General features: G+C 35.1%; 2 protein-coding genes across 2 annotated transcripts; both read right to left on the reverse strand.

Annotated features, from left to right (window-relative positions):
* Positions 1-531: 531 nt before the first annotated feature.
* Positions 532-2331, reverse strand: LOC110715482. The gene has a single exon (XM_021894063.1). The coding sequence runs from the start codon at positions 1519-1521 to the stop codon at positions 952-954; it is 570 nt and encodes a 189-aa protein (XP_021749755.1). The 5' UTR covers positions 1522-2331; the 3' UTR covers positions 532-951.
* An 8961-nt stretch (positions 2332-11292) lies between these two features.
* Positions 11293-18895, reverse strand: LOC110715385 (dephospho-CoA kinase-like). Its single transcript, XM_021893960.1, has 5 exons — positions 18705-18895; positions 16979-17037; positions 14130-14267; positions 12224-12369; positions 11293-11860 (listed from the first exon to the last, which is right to left on the reverse strand). The coding sequence occupies exons 3-5, from the start codon at positions 14235-14237 to the stop codon at positions 11410-11412; spliced, it is 705 nt and encodes a 234-aa protein (XP_021749652.1). The 5' UTR covers positions 14238-14267; positions 16979-17037; positions 18705-18895; the 3' UTR covers positions 11293-11409.
* Between the last annotated feature and the right edge of the window lie 2191 nt (positions 18896-21086).

Below are 21086 nucleotides of genomic sequence, written 5' to 3' on the forward strand. Positions count from 1 at the left end.
GTAGTTTTTGGAGATGAATAAGATAAATAGAATAATAAAAAAAAAGACCCATGTGATAGAAAAAGTTTATTAACTAAAATGAAAAGTAATGCAACTAATTTGAAATTTTCGTTTTAGGAAAGTGATACAACAATTAAAAAGAAACGGAAGAAGCATAAGTTATTATGTTTCTCTCATATCAAACTATTTTCAGTTTCAAAATTATATTGTCCATCAAGGACAATATGGAAAACTAATTCTTATTGTTCAATCTACCAATAAATTTGGAAAGTACTATAATTTTTGGGACAAAATAGGATTGTGGCCTATATTTAGGTAGGCTGAAGATGATGGTATGATTGTTCTTAAATAAGACCTTTGCTAAATCATTTAATTTCTTTCCTTTTTAATTATATCTCAAATTGAATATAGCCAGATTGACTAAAGATTAAAACATAAAGCTGATTGTGTAATTGAGAAGACTAAATAAATATAATTCATAAAATAGCTAGTTAAGTAAGCAAAAAAGATCTAAAAGATACAAACTTTTTATTAGTTTTTTCATAATACAAAATATTACAAGAAGACATCCGGTTTAGCCGAAAGGAAAGGCCTAAGATGGCATCTCCAATGGCTTAACAAACAAGATGGTAGCCTCATTACATAGACATATTACTATTATTAGTAGACAAATTAAACTAATAATGGTACTCATCAACTCATTTAGTATATGCTACTTATGAACCCACTCAAGAAACCCTAAAAGGGTGTAGGTGTAGAACAAATAAAGTGGGATCATCATTAGCACAACTTATGTTAATCCAAGAAGATAAACCCCCCTTAAAACCAAAAAAAGGAGGTGTTAAAAATAATGAATAATCTGATGTTGTCAACCATCAAAAACAACCCTAGAAGTTAAAAAGCTTAATGAAAAGTAAATTAAAGCAAAACAAATACATGCCAATTGATAAGTTAGTTGTCAATAGTAAGGTCATTCATCATGGAAGGCATGCAACTTGAGCTCCTAGTGATGCCACCCTTCTTTTGAGCACCTTTGAGGTCTCTAGGGCTTAAAGACTTGGCTCTAATCTTAGTGCTCTTCTTTAAGATCTCTCTCATGGCTTCGGCTTGGCATAGGACCGGATAAGCCCTACCGAGCTTATTGAACCTATGACAATGGCTCATGTGAGTTTCTAGGGCTTCCTTACACATCCCTCCATTTTTCTCCATTTCTTCCTTTACAGCCTCAGAGCACAACCCACATATCCACTTACCTTGAAAGTTGTCACGTACACGCTTTATGTACTCCGGTGTGTACTCCTCACTCATCCCACAACACTCACACTTTGCATCTTCTGCTTCTGAGATAGGTGGGAGAGCTTGTGATTCTTCTATCTCCCTATCCATCTCCTTGCTTAACTCGAAAGCAATGTCAGAGACCGTCCTCTTAAGGTTGTCATTAGCAAGCTTTGGTGGTCTTGAGAAGTTTCTTGTAGGCATGGGGAAGGATGAAAGAACCGCCTCTCCATGTGGTGGTGCCATGACTAATATGAGAAAGTTTAAGGTTGAGAATTATGTAATTGTGTTTAAGGTTGTAGTAGTTTGGAAGACAGACGAATTACTTGTTTCGCTTGAGGGTTTTTCCAGTGCTGATGAATAAGATAAGTGTAAATGGAATGCTTATTTATATGGGTACAAGCTCTAGGGGACTTGAGATTTGAACGTAAGATCTTGTGGACCAAATAGTAGTATGTGTCAAAGTCTAGATTTTTCTTGAAAATTTACGTGACTACAAAAGCATGCAGTTGAAGGTCTTTTTCATGCAACATATGTAAAGTTGAGTGTGCATTTTATTTCTGTGGAGATGCAAAAAGGATTGCATGCATCTTTTTTTAGTAGGATTTATTGCATTGTTATGTGCCATGAATTCAGCTTTCTGCATGGAAAAAAAGTTGGTCTTTTATCTATTTATTATTTTTTTTATATTAATTTATTTATTGTTAAAAAATCTAACATTGTATATAGAAGTATAAAACTGAATTATAACTATATTTTTTTTTTTTTTTGTAAACACGAGATTCACGTATAGTAAGATAATAAAATTAGGGTGTTTAGAGGAAGAATATAACCTGAAATGTTGAGCTACCTAAGAATAGAGCGAGAATGAAAAGTTGTCTCTTCATTAGAAGATAAGGTTGCTTTAATTTGTTGAATTTGGACAATTTTGTCTAGTTAAATTAATTAGGTTACAGTCGTACCAAAGTCTATAATAAGCATGCATGGATGGCAGCATGAGAAGAAAGTTTTTATAACTAATTGGACATACAAGAATTTTATTACTTATATTTTGCACTAAACTTTGTGCTCCATGTACATAAGTATTTTGGAGTACACATGTATTCTCTTCTTTTATTTTAATGGTTCCCTTTGACATTTTGCACTATTCATTAAGTGGCATTGACTATTTTATTTATTTATTTATTTTTACTAAAGTATAAATAGTTATGAATTTATCTACAATATTTTCATGATTCATGATATATTAACTTTTGTATGCTATACAAATAGAATATATATCAAAAATATTGATGGAAGACGGTCAAAATTGTGTATTGACAAACATGTCGATCATATTGTTACATTAAAAAAAAAGAGTAATAATTAATAAAACATGCAAATATTGTTGCATTTTATTAATTTCTAAAAGGAAAATTTGTTAAAAAGGACCTTTTAAGTGCATTTCTTTGTTAAAAAGGACCTTTTAAAGCTAAAGTTGTCTAGAGGGTACAAATTTTGGAAAAAAATTTGTGACTTGGGACCACTCGCCGGAAAGTCGAATTTGACCCACCAAGTACGGCGTTGACCACCCTAGCCCAACCCCTCCCCCTTCCTCTTTCATGGCAGACCACACCCCCCCCCCCCCATTAGCCCCCTCTCTCCCCCTCCACTGTCTAAGCGACACCCAAGCCGCCTCCCTTTCCTCAACCCTGATCCTTTTTCTCGCCTGATTACCCACCCCCTCCGTTTTCGACTTAATCTCCGGTAAGGGTTCGATCTTAATCTCAAAGATCTCAACTTTCCCCAAATTCGTCACAAATTAATCCAATTTCATACCCTAATTTCATTAAACTCGATCACTCAGAAATTTGATTTCATCTTCTCTCTTTGCTCCATTCTCTCATCCCTAAATTACAAGGTTTGAATTGGGTGGATGAAATCGCTTGAACATATTTACAGTAATCACAATGGAGGAAAGGGAGTGGAGGTGGGGAAAGGGGAGAAGTGGGTTGCGGCCGTGAAAGGGATGGGACTGGGGTTTCGGGATTAGTGTCGGCAACGGAGGATAAAAGGGGGTGGCTGGGGCTGTCGACTTGTCGTGATTTCGTGAATGGGGAGGGGGAAGAAGGAGGCGATGGGGTGGAGGAAAATGGTGGCCGCAAGTGCTGGTTAATGCCGGAGTTGTGCAGTCAACTTTGGCTTCCGGCAAGTTGTCCCAAGTCACAAATTTTTTCCAAAATTTGTACCCTCTAGACAACTTTAGCTTTAAAAGGTCCTTTTTAACAAAGAAATGCACTTAAAAGGTCCTTTTTAAGAAAATTTCCTTTCTAAAATTATAGTAAGTGCTGCCATGCTGGTTTGTTATAGGGTAATTAGGGTGCCAAATGAAGAGAATGAAAAATGTACTTGTATAATTTAATAAGTATGTTATTTAATTAGTCTGAAAGCTTAAATATGAAAGATACTTAAGCTAGATATGATAGTGTATAAAACTATTTGTAGAATTGTGTAATTCTCCTTAGTCGGAGTATGCTCATTAATAGAATATATAGAGGAGTGTTTACAAAACCTAATCCATGAGAATACAATATTTCCTAATTACACAAAGTATATTATCACAGAATATTTATGGAGAATATTTTGGATTGTCGCCTGTCATGGTGTGAAACGCTAAACATCGCCCGCAATTTACCATATAAAGCCCACAAATATGATATGGTTTGACCATTATGCCCTTTTTCTAAAATTGAAATAATCTCGGTGTAAAAAATGTGGAGCCGTACTGGCTCGCCGGGGGAGACCGGAGGGCAAGCCGGAGATGCGGGGGACGCCGGAGGTACGTCGTCGTCGACGGAAAACGAGGTAAGTCACCGTTAAAATTCACGGTTTACCGTCGGAGTGGCTCCGGCGCCTAGGGTGGACGCCCAAACCGTAGCCTGGACGTCCAAGCCAGACGCCAGAACCACCAGAGTGGCGTCCATCCCAGACGCCCAGACCACCAGACTGGCGTCCTGGGCAGGCGCCACTCCACTGGGTGAGGCGGCCCTGCCAGGCGCCAGTCCAGTGGCTGTGGCAGCCCTGGCAGACGCCACCCTTATAAATTTTTTTTTTTTTTCTTTTTTGATTTTGTTGTTGTTTTTTATTTAATTTTTTTTTAAAAAAAAAAATCGAAAATGATTTCTTAAAAAAATTCGAAATGGGTTTTTTTAAAATTAAATTTGAAAATTCGAAATAGGTTTTTTTAAAATTAAATTTGAAAATTCGAAATGGTATATTTTTAAATTTAGTTTGAAAATTCGAATTGGGTTTTTATAAAAATTAAGTTTGATTATATATAATTATGCTTTTTTTTTGTGTTAATTCTGTGTAAATATAGAAATTAAATGTATTATCCGTTAAATGAATTTATTGTAATATATAATTGATGCAGGAATATGGTGGAGACGGAAATGATTACAGTGGGATATTTGGACATGATGGTCCATTCGAAAAAGCTCAACAGGCGATTGATTGGGCAAAACAGGTTGCAATTGCAGCTGGATTTTGCTTGGTAGTAGTAACTCATAAATCTCAACGGGATGGTAGAATGGATCGCATTTTGAGATGTGACCGTTATCGCAAAAGAGAAGAAAGAGATTTTCGTACAGCCACTCGGTTTGATACAAAGCGGAAAGGTTGTGGGTGTGAGTTCAGAGTAAAGGTTCGACAACTACGGAGTCGTGACGGTTGGGAAGTGATTGGTTACTCTAAATGGGGGTATCACAACCATGAGATGATAGTATATGAAGAGGGTCATCGACAACTGAGCGGCTTAAGTCCTGCTGCGAAACTAGTTGTGAAAGAAATGAGTGATGCTCAAGTGAAGCCTGCTAAAATATTAACATCTGTGTTAGAGAAATTTCCAGAAGACCATCCAAACCGAAGACACATCTATAACGTCAGACAGCAACTCAGGTTTGAACGGTCAGAGGGAAGGAAACGCCACAACCGTGGCTCTGGCGTCCAGCCCAGGCGCCAGCCAACTGGTGGCGGCGTCTGCAGCTGGCGCCACCACCGCTGGCTGGGCGTCCAGCCAGGGCGCCCCACCGCCGTCACGGCGGTTTTTCCCTTTTTTTTTTTTAACAAAATGTACCTTTCCTCCTTGGGACATCCTTCCCTCCGCCGCCGCCGCCAATTCCTTGCCTTGCCGCCTCGACATTGCCGTTATTTGAATTTTTTTTTTTTTTTAGAGAGGTTGAAAGAAGATGAGCAATGAGAGTGTGAGTGAGTGATGAGAGTGTGAGTGTTTTTTTTAAGGTCAAGGGCAATTTTGGCAAACCAAGTGAATTTTGTGGGCTTTATGTAGTAATTTGTGGGCGATGTTTAACAAATCCCGTCATGGTAGTACGTTGAACGGAGCGGAGAAGGGTAAGGTACGGCTAGGCACAGGTCTAGAAAAGTTAGGGTTTGGAAATCAAGAGAGAGAAAAGAAAAACTCTAGGTGGCTATGATACTATGTAGAATTGTGTAATAATTCTCTTTAGTGAGGAGTATTCTCATTAATAAATATATATAGGAGTGTTTACAAAACCTAATCCATGAGAATAATAACACAAAGTACATACAAAAAAAAATATATATTGAGAATATTAGCATATTCTCTATCACTATTATTGTTGTCTAGGAACTCTAATCATATGCTTAACCTTTTAGGATTTTAGCGGAGTTGATCTCTGTACATAGGCCCCGTTCACTTCATCTTAATTTTGCTAAACTGAAATTATTTTTACTGAACTGAAATTATTTTTGCTAAACTTAAATTATTTTTACTGAATTGAAATTAATTTTACAGAACTAATTATTTTTACTAAACTGAAATTATTTTTATTGATTTACTATTATATTTATTCTTTAAGTATACTGATTTTTGCTAAACTGAAATTATTTTTACTAAACTGAAATTAATTTTGATGAACTGAACTTATTTTTACTGAACTGAAATTATTTTTACTAAATATTATTTTGTAAGGTGTAGTGAACCGGGCTATAGTATCATCAAAAAGAAAAACAAGAATGTAATGGGGTTAAATATCATGATAAAAATGTAAAGAGCTGTAATTTGTTTGGGGTATAAATTATGAAGTATAATATTTCAATATTATTATAGATAGATAAATTTTTTCTAATTTTTTTTAAACAAACTAATTCATTAATAAAAAGCTATATGAGATCTACAAATAAAATCTAAATTAGGCCCTGTTCACTTTAGCTTAAAAAATAATATTAAGTAAAAATATTTTCAGTTCAGTAAAAATAAGTTCAGTTCAATAAAATTAATTTAAGTTTGGTAAAAATAATTTTAGTTTTGTAAAATTCAGTTATCTTAAACAAGAATTATAATAGAAAATCAGTAAAATAATTTCAGTTTATCAAAAATAATTTCAGTTTAGCAAAAATAATTTCAGTTCAGTAAAATTAATTTAAGTTAGTAAAAATAATTTAAGTTCATCAAATATAATTTTGTTTCAGTAAAAATAATTTCAGTTCAGCAATAATAAGGTGAAGTGAACGAGACCTTAACAAATATATAAAATTGAATCAAATTATTTTCTTCATCATAGCTACAATCGTTGAATAGGTCTTGCATTGTGGTACATCTCTCGCACACACACACACACACACACACATACGTGCACGCGCACACACACACATATTGCCAGAATATGCGATCTTTTCGGAGAGGCGACCTAACAATGTTGTTGTAGCCGTAAAGATAATTTTTATCTAATTCACTTGAATGTATTTGAAAATTTGACAGCCGTTGCGATTTCGAACAAATCTTTACCAATATAATGAGAATAGGGGAAAAGGTGATTACTTTTTTCTTTCTTTTTTAAAAAAAAAAAAAAAAAAAAAACTCTGATACATGCGCGCGCGCACAAAATTAAACCAAAAAAAAAAAAAACAAGAAGAAGAGAGAACATAAACAAGAACAAATCATTAAACAACTAAAAAACTAACGACTCCACTGTAGAAAAACATATAGATAGATTATTAATTTAAGGGTAATGCTATACATAGCCCTTAGGGCTATATATAAGCATTGAATTTACTCTTGGAAAATGTATAAAGTTAGGAATTCATGACAAAAACACGCGCAAATCGGTGTAATTAGTGTGTTTTTGTCGTGATTTTCTAAATTTAAACAATTTTCAAGAGTAAATTAAATGTTTATATGTAGCCCTTAGGGCTATGTATAGCATTTTCCTTAATTTAAAAAGCATGCTTCTTAAGCAATTGTTTACAAAATAAAATAAAAATAAAAGAAATTTAAAACCCCTTATATTCTTCATGGTTAGAAATTTGCCATGCATGTATGTCATCGGCAATTAATCGAAAAAGAAGCTGTTGGCATTATTGCGTAAGCTACTTGCACTTCGTCTATGGTTAATTTGAAAAGCATCATTTCTAGCCACAATCATCATGTATAATTATGATGCCAAGGATTAATTAAAAAAATAATATAAAAAATTTTATGGTTGAATTTGGTTACTTCTTTATCGTTTAATTTCCACCAAATATTTGATTTGAGTTTTCCTTAAGTTATGGTTTGAAGCAATTTCAAGTTGTCATAATATCTATAGTTTAAAGACTTACAACCCCTTAAATGTATGTGTGTAAATACTTGGAACACAGCTACACGAGGTGATCTAGTTGACTGACTGAGTGACTAAAAAGATGCTTACCGACTTATAATTAACTTGGAAAGTTATTCTAAGGTTAAGAAATGATTAATCTTATGAGCGTACTTGTTATTCAATAAATATAAAACATTATAATTGTCATATTACAATCACTATAAAATATTCATTTATAACAAAAATAAAGTAGTAATTTCCTTCAAAAATATACTCCATATAATATAAAGTAGTAATAATTTGGCTCCTTTGAGCTTGATCTTATTAAACAAGCTTAAATAATCGAGCTTTATTGATTGTGAGCCTAGCAATTTGTAATTCCAATCATTTTAATTTGTTTTGATGAAAGTAGGCAGCACCTAGCGAAGCAACACTTCTAAGTAGCTACTCGTAATGCGTAATATATATAGACAAACTAATGTGATTTAAGCTAGAGTTCAAAATGAAGTAGTTAAACTTGCAAATAAAAGGAGCACATAATTACAACATTTGCTTTCATAGAATGAAATAGTTTATGTACTCCTTTGATACTTTACTACATGACTATTGATTGATTTCCATTTTGTACATTTGATGCCATAAGTTACAAATGTACTATACTTCCTCGTCTCACTTTACTTGCTTCATTTAGATTATACATGTTTAGTATAGCTAATAACTAATTGTTGATAGTTGGTAGCACTAATAATCGATTTGATTAGCTGGTTTTATCAATTGATAATTTGTATTTGTTGTGGTACTTAAACACATGAAATGAAAAATAAGGACATTGACAATGAGTAGGTAGGAATGTAAATTATAGTAACTTAAGGACGAAATTGCCCTTTTGGTAAAATTTAATTTGTCAATTTGTTAATCGAAAAAGCTCCATTTTTAATTTCTTACTAGCATTTTCAACTCACTCAGCTTGTTGCTTGAAATTAAAAACTCTTTTACTAAACAAGCAAAGGAGAAGGTTTTGCGTGAGACCGTTTCATGTGAGCAAAGTAGCTAGTTATGTAGTTGGTTTATGTAGTCAACCTTCTCATTTGATCAAATTAGCTCATTTTTTTTTCAATACTCTCTTCACCAACGTACCTCTTTTTTTTGTTAAAATGTAAAATGAGACAAGTAAAGCAAGATTAGGTTTGTTCTTTTCAGCTTAAGTTCAGTTAAGATCCAATCAATTCAGTTCCTAATTTCATTCTCTCATAAACAATCCATTTCAGTTCAGTTCACTTCAGCTCCAATCAGTTCAGTTCCGCTCAGTTCAGTAAATCCGAATAGTCCTAAGAGATTGAGTACAAATTTGTAAATTTTAAATTGTTAGCTTGAACGAGCTATAAACAAGCTATAGGTGCACTGTACATGCATTGAAAATGGCAGATAAAATGATTATAAACTTTGCCTTAGGTATGTTAGTACATTCTAGATCGTACTCCACATAAATTATCTTTACAAAAATAGGCTAAAGAAAGGGAAATAATGAAAAAAAAAAATAGAGTTTTTGGTATGGATGAGAATGAATATCAAATGCATGGATAAAATTTAGTTTACAAACTTTATACAATGAATAGTATCTAATACTGAAATTAGGAAGTATGTTAATGAATACATAAGTTAGCTAAGTCAAGTATATGATTTAGTAGTTGAAAGAAATCACGTGTGTTCATCTTATAACCATAAAAGCTAAGCTATTGCATGCATGCACACCAAAGCTATTGCATATTCACGGGTGAAATTTCATGCAAAGTCATTTTCTTTGTCGCAGAAATAGTTTGGTAAATCAGTTATCAAAAAAAGTTAGTCAAAAAAACTAGTTAATTCTAAATGAACTTTGATGCTTTGATCATTTGGTCCTTGATCTTTCAATCATTTTCTTCTTTTAATTTTGTTGGTGCTTTTTAAGAACGCTTGTTGGTATGAGGTGCGGCTGATGTTTGTTCCTCAAATATCTTTGTTTGTACTTGCATTTGAACCCACACATATTATTAAATTTGATAACTTCGTAATAAAAGGATACGATCAAGGATGTCAACTGGTGTATGAATTAGGAGGGCCATAAATTTTAGATTAAGGGTGTGCGTACGTGTATGAATTACGAGGGCCATAAATTTTAAATTAAGGGTGAGTGTATTATGTACGTATACATGATGGATTATGTTGTTTCTTGTATACTTTAGTTTTAAGACTTGGTTTAGATTAATTGATCAGAAGTTATATTACATCTATTATAAAAATAATATCAGTTTCAATATTAATCTGAAAATAAATAATTCTTTGTTTTGCGAATTTTGTTTAATGGACTTGAATATTTAAGATTTCATCAATGACAAAAAAACTTTGTATCATGTTGAATTAGTAACCTAAATTGATTAAAACAAATTAGTTTGTGACGATCCCCCTTAGTACCTTACTCCTCTAGTAGCCACCTTTAACAGCCCCAACTTCCACCCATCCTTGCCATCACTATCTTAGTGGTCCTTTGGTTGAACTTGGGATGTTACAGTGTTACACTCCCATTGTATTTTCACTTCCTAGAAATTTAGTGATATTATCTAATTCATCATCTATCATACGTAGTAGTAATTTGGAATTTCCACTTAAAATGTTTACATACCTAAGTGGGACTAGGTAATCAATAACTTCTCTGTGACTACGTAATTAACATCTCAAATTTTACGTGAAAGTAAACATCTTTAGCAATATTTTCTTGTCTATTTTTTTTTTCCCCTTTTCTTTTTTTTTTGACAGAGGAATATGTTCTTGTCAACCAAACAAGTTCTATAGTGTTTAAATCTTAAAGAAGTAGATTACCCATGAATTAGAATGTCGTCAACTAAATACACCTCACAATTTTCGACTAAAACAATTGAGAGACCCAATCCACCCTAACAAACTTGTAGAAAATGCAATATGGTGGTGGTTGACAGGCAAATTAATGCCTATGTAGGAAGTATGCGCATCATGGGGCTGGAGATGGGCTAGGTCTCTCGATTGTTGGGGTCTAATTCTGTATTAGGGGAAGTGGATTACTAGCCATTAGGGACTGCTGTCGGTTACTGGCTGTTGGGGCTTGTTGGTGACTATATGTTGAGGGTTCGGTAGTGCTTGTATAGGTTGGTTGTGGTAGAGGTGCACCAGTGGCTTTGAAGTTGGTTGTTGATTTGATATGGTTGGATTCAGGGGTGACTTGTGTTTGAGGCTGGGGCAGAGTGATCATGGTGGCAACAGGTTGGTGATTTCCCAAAGGCAACAACGAGGGGAGCGGTGTTGCCGTGTTGGTAGGGTGGTCACTGGTCAGTTAATTAATACAATTTACCATTCGATTAAGAAATATCAATGTTGAAATTAAAATTTGACATTTATTCAGTGAGACTTTAGTTATCATCATCAAGAGGATAAAAGCAGAAAGAAAAGAATTCGTATTATATATAGAAATTTCTTGCAACACCAACCAGAAACTCTTCTCAAATTCCTACAGTAACCTGCAAGGCTATGATGCATCGCATTTGAATAAGTTTTTAGCCACAAGAACACCTAAAACAACAAAAGCAAACGCGGAAAAAGCTCCTTGCCTAGAAAGCATGAATTCACTCCATGTTAAAGGCCGGGTGACTACATGCAATACATTCTGAAATTGTACTTTCAACTCATCTAATGATCCAGTATTATCAATCACAATGTCCGCTTTGCTCCTCTTGGAATCCAGGGACATCTGAGCATTTATTTTGTTATTAGCTTCCTCATCGTTTATTCCATCTCTTGAAACCAATCTCTTTAGCTGTGTTTCGCGATCAACCCATACAGTGATGATAGGCTTAGTCCATTTGTCCATTTTGGCCTCAAACAACAGTGGGACGTCAAGAACAATCACCTTGTGTCCCTTTAACCACAGCTTCAGTATTTCTTGGAGGATGCCAGAGGAAATAAAAGGTGCCAAAAGCCTGTGGCATGATGCGCACAACATTAACATATCATACACGTGACTGTTAGCATGTTGCCGAAAGAAAATACTCTTTCTGAACATAAACTGATAAATTCAAACTTTAAACTCCCCTAGATTTGCCCCCTAACTAGAAAATAAGTCCTCAAAGCATGGGATTGCACCAGCCATAAAAAGTCAGACCTGGCAGTTGGATAGAAAATGGACATCCAATGAATGTCTATTGCTTTAAATACGTGAGGTATGGGCGTATGGCAGCAAATGTCATAATCTCAACTTCCATATTGCTCATGCTAACATGCAATGATGAAAGAATTGCAAAGGAAAACTACTTTATCAGATTCTGCAGGAAGATTTACTCTACCGGTTAAGTAGTTGACGCTTATCAGGATTGGAGAATACTATACGTCCCAGCGCAGGTCTATCCACTTCTCCATCAGGTTGTAGAATGTCATCCCCAAATGCTTCCACAACCTTCTTCCATCCACCTGTGCCTTTCTTCAATGCATCCTGAAATCAGAAACAGGATCATAAATACTAGCATAAATTGTAATGATGTACGAATTGTTCAAAATGTACAAACAACAAATTTGGTTTCAAGACAATTAATATCATGCTTGTTATCATTACTCCATTACCACAATCAGGGCTCTCCGTTCTCACCTGACAGGGTGGATGGCACTCATGGCAGATATGTGATCTTACCCAGCAATTACAGAGTGGTTGTTGCTACATTTTCCTAATAATAAAGTCAAATTTTTCTTGAGTGTGTATGCTATCACAACAGAGCCCTCAATCTCTGACCACGAGCAAATTTTGAGGTCAGAACCAAAAACTTGCAAAAGAAAAAAGTGGGAAGAAATTCTTCTATAGGCTATAGAAAGAGTTACTGAGAAACCATAGTTTTTCATTAAGGGAAAATTCATAAAATTATGTATATGAAGAATACAACAACAACAAAGCCTTAGTCCAAAAGCATTATGTATATGAAGAATAAAAAAATAAAATGGAATGAGAAAGTACTCTAGTTCAGTTCATAAGAAATGAAATGTCAAATAGTCTGCGCTGAAGCAAAGGAAAGTCTTCTTCATTCTCAGGTGGGTGTCTGTCCAACCAATTTATACAATAAATGGAAGGCTTTTACACTACCTAGAAATCTAAATCAAGTTCACTAATTGAAGCCTTTGCTTTGGAAAAGTACACAGAAAATGATTAAATCCTCAAACTTAGTGCTAGGAATTAGCTTCCCTGCAAGGTAAAACAGAGAATCACAGAAGGATTAAGAGGTAGAAGAAGGATAGTATGTATTGATGAATAGCAGAACTCAATCAATACACCTTTCAATTCGAGAAGAAAGGAGCTCTCCAAAACTAAGCAAAGCTTAACAATATTTTTAGCATGATTATTACAACTGAATGACTGATTCCCCTCCCTAAGCTTAGCCAGCTAAACAATCCCTTAAAGATTCTTCTCTCTCTAAACAAACTTCTCTAACAGAATTATTATAGCTAATGACTCCTCTGCCCCTGCTTGGTTAATTAATATCACCGCCCTTGCCATGCTTCCTTCTTGCGTAAGTGAACACTATAGGAGGTCTGGAAGGATCTCTAGCAAGGACCAAAGAAAAATCTAACACATTCCACTTCAGGCTACCAAACGTCACATGAGGGAAATGAGCACAGCACATTCCACTTCATGAAGTTTAATGTCACATAAGGGGAATTCATGCTACCTAATATCTTATAAAAGGATAACTCTTAACTAAATTTTAATTATAACCATTAGAAGACGTTCAAGACTTTTAAGTGTGACACTGATGACAATCAGTTTCATTACATTCCTGCTGATACAAAAAATGAAGCATCACCAAATATAAGATAGAAGCAAACAGAACTCCATCAAGATGCAGTCATGTAAAATCACTAGTACCTAATTTAGTACCTAACTTTAACCAACTCTTAAGAGTCATCCCAACCCTTGCTCAATGGAAAATTACCAAAATCCAAAGAAAAATTTGATTAATTCGATTCTCAACATAATTTCCAAACCCTTTTCTATACCATCCTCTCCACCAAGTAAAACATAAAAGCATTGAATCAACTCAGCCAGAGTAACACCAAAAAAATCAAATTAGACATCCAACAATTGATATTAACGATAACAATTAGGACTAAATAGGCGATGCATATTAAAAGTCAGTAACACAGTCATCCAAAATCAAAATCAATAAAAACCCCAATGTTGAAAGAGAGGTAGAAGAAGAAAAATACCCGAGCAACCACATCAGCATCTACGACGGGAATGCCTTGAGCTTTGAAGAGGTTGGAAACAGTGCTCTTCCCAGATGCAATCCCACCTGTTAGTCCAACAATTCTCATCTCCTCTGTAGGGGATTAATAGTGTACCAACTGCACCAAGAACAATTGACAGCCAGTAAGATAGTCATTGTTTGGACATGCCACTTTCCCGGCAATGTTCTTCAACAGATTTCACTTCTGATCATATAACTATTATTGAGTGAGATTTTAACTGATTATGGTTTTGTAATACACATAATTGTTTAATATAAGAAACTCAAAGTAGTGATATGTCAAATTAGATCCTGTTAATTTGACAACTTTCACAGAAGTTCATATTTCAAATGAAGTCTCCAACACTAGTTCTTAACCTAAATAAATACAATTGCCCATCTGTTTTACAGCAAAGTTCATATAAAGTTGCCAGTATAAAAAAAAAATACAGATTTAGGTATATGAGTAAAGCAGAATACAGTTCGACAGTCAGTTCCAACCTGGAAGGTTAAATCATGAAGGATCAATCACAAGTGAATAGTTCAGCCAAATTTAGAGTGAGTACTAATATAAATAGCAAAAAAAAGTCAAAAAATAATCAAAATTCTCATTTTTAAGGAAAATCCTGAAGCAAAATTTTGGCAAAAATCATATGAGCAAATCATTATCCTTCAATGTTATGGACTGGGTCAATAGCCCAAGTCAACCACCCTTATTGGTGTACACGAGGTGCAAAAAAGGGAGCAACAAGGGGCAACAACAAAGAGCAGCAGCAGGAGGCATTTCTATGCAACAAGACAACTTCAATTAAGAAGGAATTGATGAAGGAAAGCAACCAGCTTCAACAATGTCTGCTTATGGTTTTTCTAAATTAGTAAAGAAGTCACATGTATTCACTTTAGGGTTAACCTTAGTCATTAGAAGTCATGAGTATAAATATTGTAGTATGTTTTAACAGTAGGATCATCCAGAAAATTGAGTGAACTCTTGTGAGATTAGTAGCCTAAAGCTATACTTATCCCTCTTAGTTTGTAATCCGAATCTTAATCAATTAATACTCAACCTTTTGCCCCTTCGAATGATATGCATTTAGCTTAATTAGTGTGAGTGAAATCTGATACATAAAATTCAATCAAATTTGGGGAAATCAAACCTTAGCTCTCTAGCTTCAACAACAACAAAAAAAAAAAAAAAAGATTTTGAATTATATTTCGAATGCATTTAATATACATAGCTACCTTAGAATCTTAGATAAGTAGAGGGACAACGTCAATTTCTTGGCTAATTTCTACACAAGCAAAGAATGGTGAAGCCTTTGGTTGTAATGTTGAAACTCCGAAAAAGAGGGATTAGATTTGAGATAGGAGAGAGAAAGAGAGAAATTGGAGTTGAGATAAGCGGGAAAGAAAGAGCAATTGTGTTAATGTATCATCGTAGACGTTATGTGATTCAAGAAAAACAGCACATAAATAAGAACAGAAAGAGCTTGGAGACTTTCGAGTTATGGAGTACACTTGTAGCTTATAGATTGTCATTTTGAATCATTATTATTTTTGAGCTTTTAAACTACATGGGCCAATTTCATGACATATTCTTGATTATCCAAAAATTAGATTTCATGTTTTCATCCACACTTTACATTCGAAATGAAAAAATGCTATCCAAGCAAGCCACTAGGTTCTTTTTTTAATTTATGCGATTTTTTAAAATTATTATCATATTTTTTTTTTTATTTTTTTTTTGGCTTTTGTAATTCTTGTTCATAGTGGCAGCACAAAATTGCATAATGTACCTGATCTTTAAGATGGAAACCATTCCCTTCATTCCTGTTAGTTTGTCTTATTTGACTTATTGTACAGTTTTTGAAACACAAATTTGATCATTGTTATCTTCAATCTTGAATCAAAAGAAATTATAAAAAGTTGATGCACCCACCATCTAGCATTAGTTGCAACGCCGTGACATTGCTGACTTTACATTTTTAGGTGGTTAACTCTGTTATGATCTCTTAATCTCTCTAAATTACAAATATCTACAGTAAACATAAATTGCATATTCTGAATCACGCTCACAGGTATTCTTTCCCAAACAGCACCACACACCACTAGACAAAACCAAGTTTTTCAGAGACATGCTTAATTGGTTCATGCTCAAACACAAATACATTTGCAAAAACCCACAAATACACATCTGCACAGACACACACAAGCACAACACAAAGCATCCATTTGCCTACCAGCAAAACACTTGTGTTACCAAAATATTTCCCCCATAAAACACATGCATAGCAGCAACTTGATTACAGTTTAGCACAAGTTTTCAAGATGAAAATAATACCCAAGAATGAAACACATTTAGTTGATACTTGATAGTAATAGATTACGCCCAAGAATGACCTCAAACAAAATATTAAACTATAATCATGTACCAAAAATAATAATACGGAGTATATAGCAAGCTAATACAAATATACAATGCCATTTATTCTGTTTTAAGTAACTCTAGAATGCTCAATAAATATATAAAAATATTCATGTGCCAAAGACATATTTTATACTCAAAGGTCTTAAATCCACTTACAACAAGAGAAAAATAAACTAACTATTATGATAGAAAATTAGTCCAGTTCACTCACTATTATAATTGAGGTCACAGCAAGAGATTTTACAAATTCTATACTTTGCTAGAGCCACTAATCCTCAATATTATCATAAATAAGAAGCACAAATCAATAATCCTAATCAAAATGGAAATTACAATTAAAAAAAATAAAAATAAAATTCGAATAGAATATCAAAATTTAAACCAAAAAGAATCAAAGTACACACCTAGAAAACCCAAGCAAAGAGAAAAGAAGCTGTTGCAGTATGTCTGGGTAGCCACAAGCCTACAATCATGAGCAAAAAAAGAAAAGACAGAAAAGTGAAATTAACTGGTCAAACTTAAACCAGAAATAAGATAATAATACAAGTCCTAGATTCAATCAAAAAGATAACTGGAGAGAAATCTTGATTCTCGGTCGATAATAAATAAATTCATTTTCATTAAGGATAAAGATCAATGTCATTTCAAGTAAAGTACAACATATCACCACAAATACCGTGTGCATGGTATATAGGTACACCATAAAACACGACACAAAGAGTGTATTCCATAATTTCCATCTCCTTAGTACACTCACACAGTTACCTTGTGAATCTTACCGGTTAACCCATATAGTAGTATAGTACTATCCACCTCCATGGCCAAGGTCATTTTATCAATACTACTAATGAACCAAGCCTCCTAAATGACACCTAAAAAAGTATTGCTAGCAACACTCGCTTCACTCGCTTCCCCTGACCAGTTAACAACTGCAGCAGCAAACACTACATCCCCTGCTTCTATCTCCCTCGCCTCACAACCCTTGCACTCCACCCTCCCTGCCAGTCAACCCACAGCAGCCCACACACCAAGAGCCGCACCCTTACCTCCATCTCCCTTGCCTAATCATAACACAACAATAGCAGCCCTCTCTGACATCTACACAACAGTCACATTGCACTCCCTTGCTATCCAATGCATCCAGCAGGCCAGCACCAACACTTCCCAAGAACCTCCCTCAAACCCAACAACCCCTGCACTCCCTCCTTGGTGCCCAACAAAACACATCCCATCAGCCACGCACCTTCACTGCACTCCAGTGGCGGATCAAGGATTCGGGCGGGGAATGGGGGTACGAACTCAATTAAAAAAAAAAAGTATTTCAATATAAAACAAAATTTAGCAACAAAAAAAAAAAAAAAAAAAAAAAAAAAAAAAAAAAAAAAAACATAATTCGTATTACAAATAATGAAGAGAGAAAGATTTTCGCATTAAATTTTACAAATACAGACAACAAGTTTTCATAATTTGAATGCAAATAATTACATCATCATCACTAACTTGCAAAAACAAGTCCATCTCAATAAATGTAATTAAACAATCATTCATAAATTGGTCACCAATGCTATTCCGCAATTTTTTTTCGCAATAGTCATCGAGGAAAAAACTCTTTCCGTAGTTGCGGTTCCAAGCGCAATAATTTTGGCATGAATTAAAACCCATGATTTGTATTCTTAAAGTATTATAAACTTTTGTTTTTCATCTTCCAATTTTAGTACTGTATATAAAATCAAAATACATAATTAGTCTAAATCAAATAGCCAATATCAATTACACAAAACAATTGGTACAAAATTTTGGCAAGAATTGCATATAAAATTAGTCAATTAGACAAAGTATTTAACTTATTTTAACAATTCCAATCAACCAATCTGTTCAGCAGTTAGCTAATAAAGTAGGGAGTAAATCCACAAATAATCTAAGTTATCCAACAACTAATTCAACTATTAAAATTGAAAAAATTAAAACTAATTCAACAAATCAAGAATCAACCAAATATATATTCAATTAGTGTAACATTCTAACAAGTAAAAACTAAACAATATTATAATTCATTAAAAAAAAAAGCTGGAACGTTGAACAAATTAGAATGAAAAGTGAAAAATTGAAAGAAGTAAAGAACCGAATTACCGAGAGTGTGAGAGCGTGGCTGCGTGGGATGATGGCTCTGCCGCCAGCCTCCACCCACCGTGCAGGCCTGCCGGGAGTCGGAGCAACGCCGATGAAATTCAGATGTAGTTTCTCTTTGGGGGGGACTTGAGCAGTTGAGCCCGTCAAAATAGTAAATGAGGATTGAGGAGAGAGGGCGTACATTCAGGGACCGTTTTCATTGGCTGAACTCAGCTGAATTGAACTGAATTGAAATGAATATTTTATAAGAGAAGGAAATTAGGAGCTGAACTGAACTAAACTGAATTGTAATTTGTAAAAAAATATAATTAAAAAGCTTTTTGGGAAAAGAAAATATAATGTTAAAAAAAAGGAATTTTTTTTAAAAACAAAAAAATTGAAAAAAAGGAATTTTTTTTAAAAACAAAAAAATTGAAAAGAACCATTTTGAGAAGAAAAAAAATTAAAAAGCTTTTTGGGAAAAGAAAATATAATGTTAATATTTTTTTAGGACCTGTTCTCTTTTGTAATTTACTTCTCTCATAAACAGTTTAGTTTAGTAAATCTGAAGAGGCGCATAATACCTTTAATTCACTTCATTAACCTCTAATCTTTTCTATTTACTATTTAGCTCTCACTTAACCAATTAATAATAAAATTAACTTAATTTTTTTTTTAAAAAAAAACTAGGCACTAGCTAACCACCCCTCCCCTAACCGATTTGCCATTTAGAACCCCCCACCCCGGCAACCCAATCCCACCGCCGAGTCAACCACCCCTTCTCTTTCCCCTTTATCCTCACTATGAGTCTATGACCACATACCATAACACTATATAATAGTAACAAGGCTTTTTTGGGTGTTCGGACACACACCAAACACAATGACCAAGTAATTCTTGAACGACCGAGTAACCTTTAACCGACCGAGTAACCTTTGACCGACCGAGCAACCATTGACCCATGACCAACCGAGTAACTACGACCACACCGTGTGGCCAGCCTAAAGGTGATCAACATTGGCCCAGTTCGAAAATAAGGCAGGTTTGGAAAAGCTTTAACACACATTTTTAATTTTAAATTCCGAACCCGGCTCGACACTCGACAAGCTCGTCACTTTTTTGTGGGTTTGGACACAAGATATGATGTTAATGCCCGACCCAACTAGACTTTTTTTATCACCTCTAGGCCAACCATATATCAAAATCTGTATAATAATAATAACGGATTTTTCACCAAATACCATTGAGTTAAAGCTTAATTCACCATATACCACCAAAAACTTTATAATACACCATGTACCACTGAGTTTAATATAAATGTCACCAAATGTCCTTTTTCTTAACCCCGTTAGTCATGAAAAGTTAAATGTCACACGTGGCAGCCTCGAATTGGCTCTTACTTAAACTATTTACTTTAATAATTAATCAATTAATTAATTAAAAAACTTTAACAAAAATAATTAAAAAAAAAATAAAACCACCACCAGCTGTCAGCCATCTCCCCTCCCCACAACCGCCACCTTGCAGCCCAGCCCCTCGCCGCCTGCTCTCAGCCTTGAACCACCACCGGGTCGGCGCTGACTTTCACCGTACCCAGCCTTGCGCCGGTGCACGAATCTCTCCCTTGAACCACCATACCCAACACCTGACCACCTCCCTGCCATCCCCAATCACAGCCCCACGCAACCAATTCCCTTTCTCCCCCGCATCTCCAGCCGCACCGCTGCTGCCACCATACAAACTGCAACAATTACCAATTCCAGCCCTTTGCCGCTGAACACCGCCCAAATTACCACCCACGCAACTCTACTTCGCACCACCTCCCAGCTCAGCCACACAAACAGCACATCCTCCAATTCGCCACCACACGACACCAGCTACAAACCACCGCAACACCTTAACTTCATTTCACGGCACCAACTACACCACCACGCTAAGCACCTGACCAGCCCGCAGTTGAACCCAAAATCCCAAAACCCAAAATCGAAACCCTAGATTTTGATTTTGGGGTTTTAGGGTTTTGGGGTGGTGGTTCAGAGGGGGGGAAAGGGTGGAGTTGGAAGATTGAGGGGTGACTTAGGTTCTCCGGCTCGGGGAAGGTGGGTCTGGGAGCCAACAAGTGGGTTTGGGCGTCGGGGAGGGGGTTTTTCGAGTTTTAGGGTGGGACTTGAGAGGATAGTGGTTTAAGGGAAAGGGATGTGCGGCGGTGTAGACATAGTGGCGGCGGTGGCGGCGGTGTAGACATGGTGGTGCCGGTAGGGGAAGGGATGTTGGCTGGGTGGGGAGCGGTGGCTAGGTTGGTGGTGGTTTATTTATTTATTTTGTAAGTTTTTTTTATTCTTTATTTAAGTAATTAATTAAATAATATTAATAAGAACCAATAAGTGACAGCCACGTGGCATA

Source organism: Chenopodium quinoa, unplaced genomic scaffold (genome assembly GCF_001683475.1).
Source record: "Chenopodium quinoa cultivar QQ74 unplaced genomic scaffold, ASM168347v1, whole genome shotgun sequence".
Classification (NCBI taxonomy): Eukaryota; Viridiplantae; Streptophyta; class Magnoliopsida; order Caryophyllales; family Amaranthaceae; genus Chenopodium; species Chenopodium quinoa.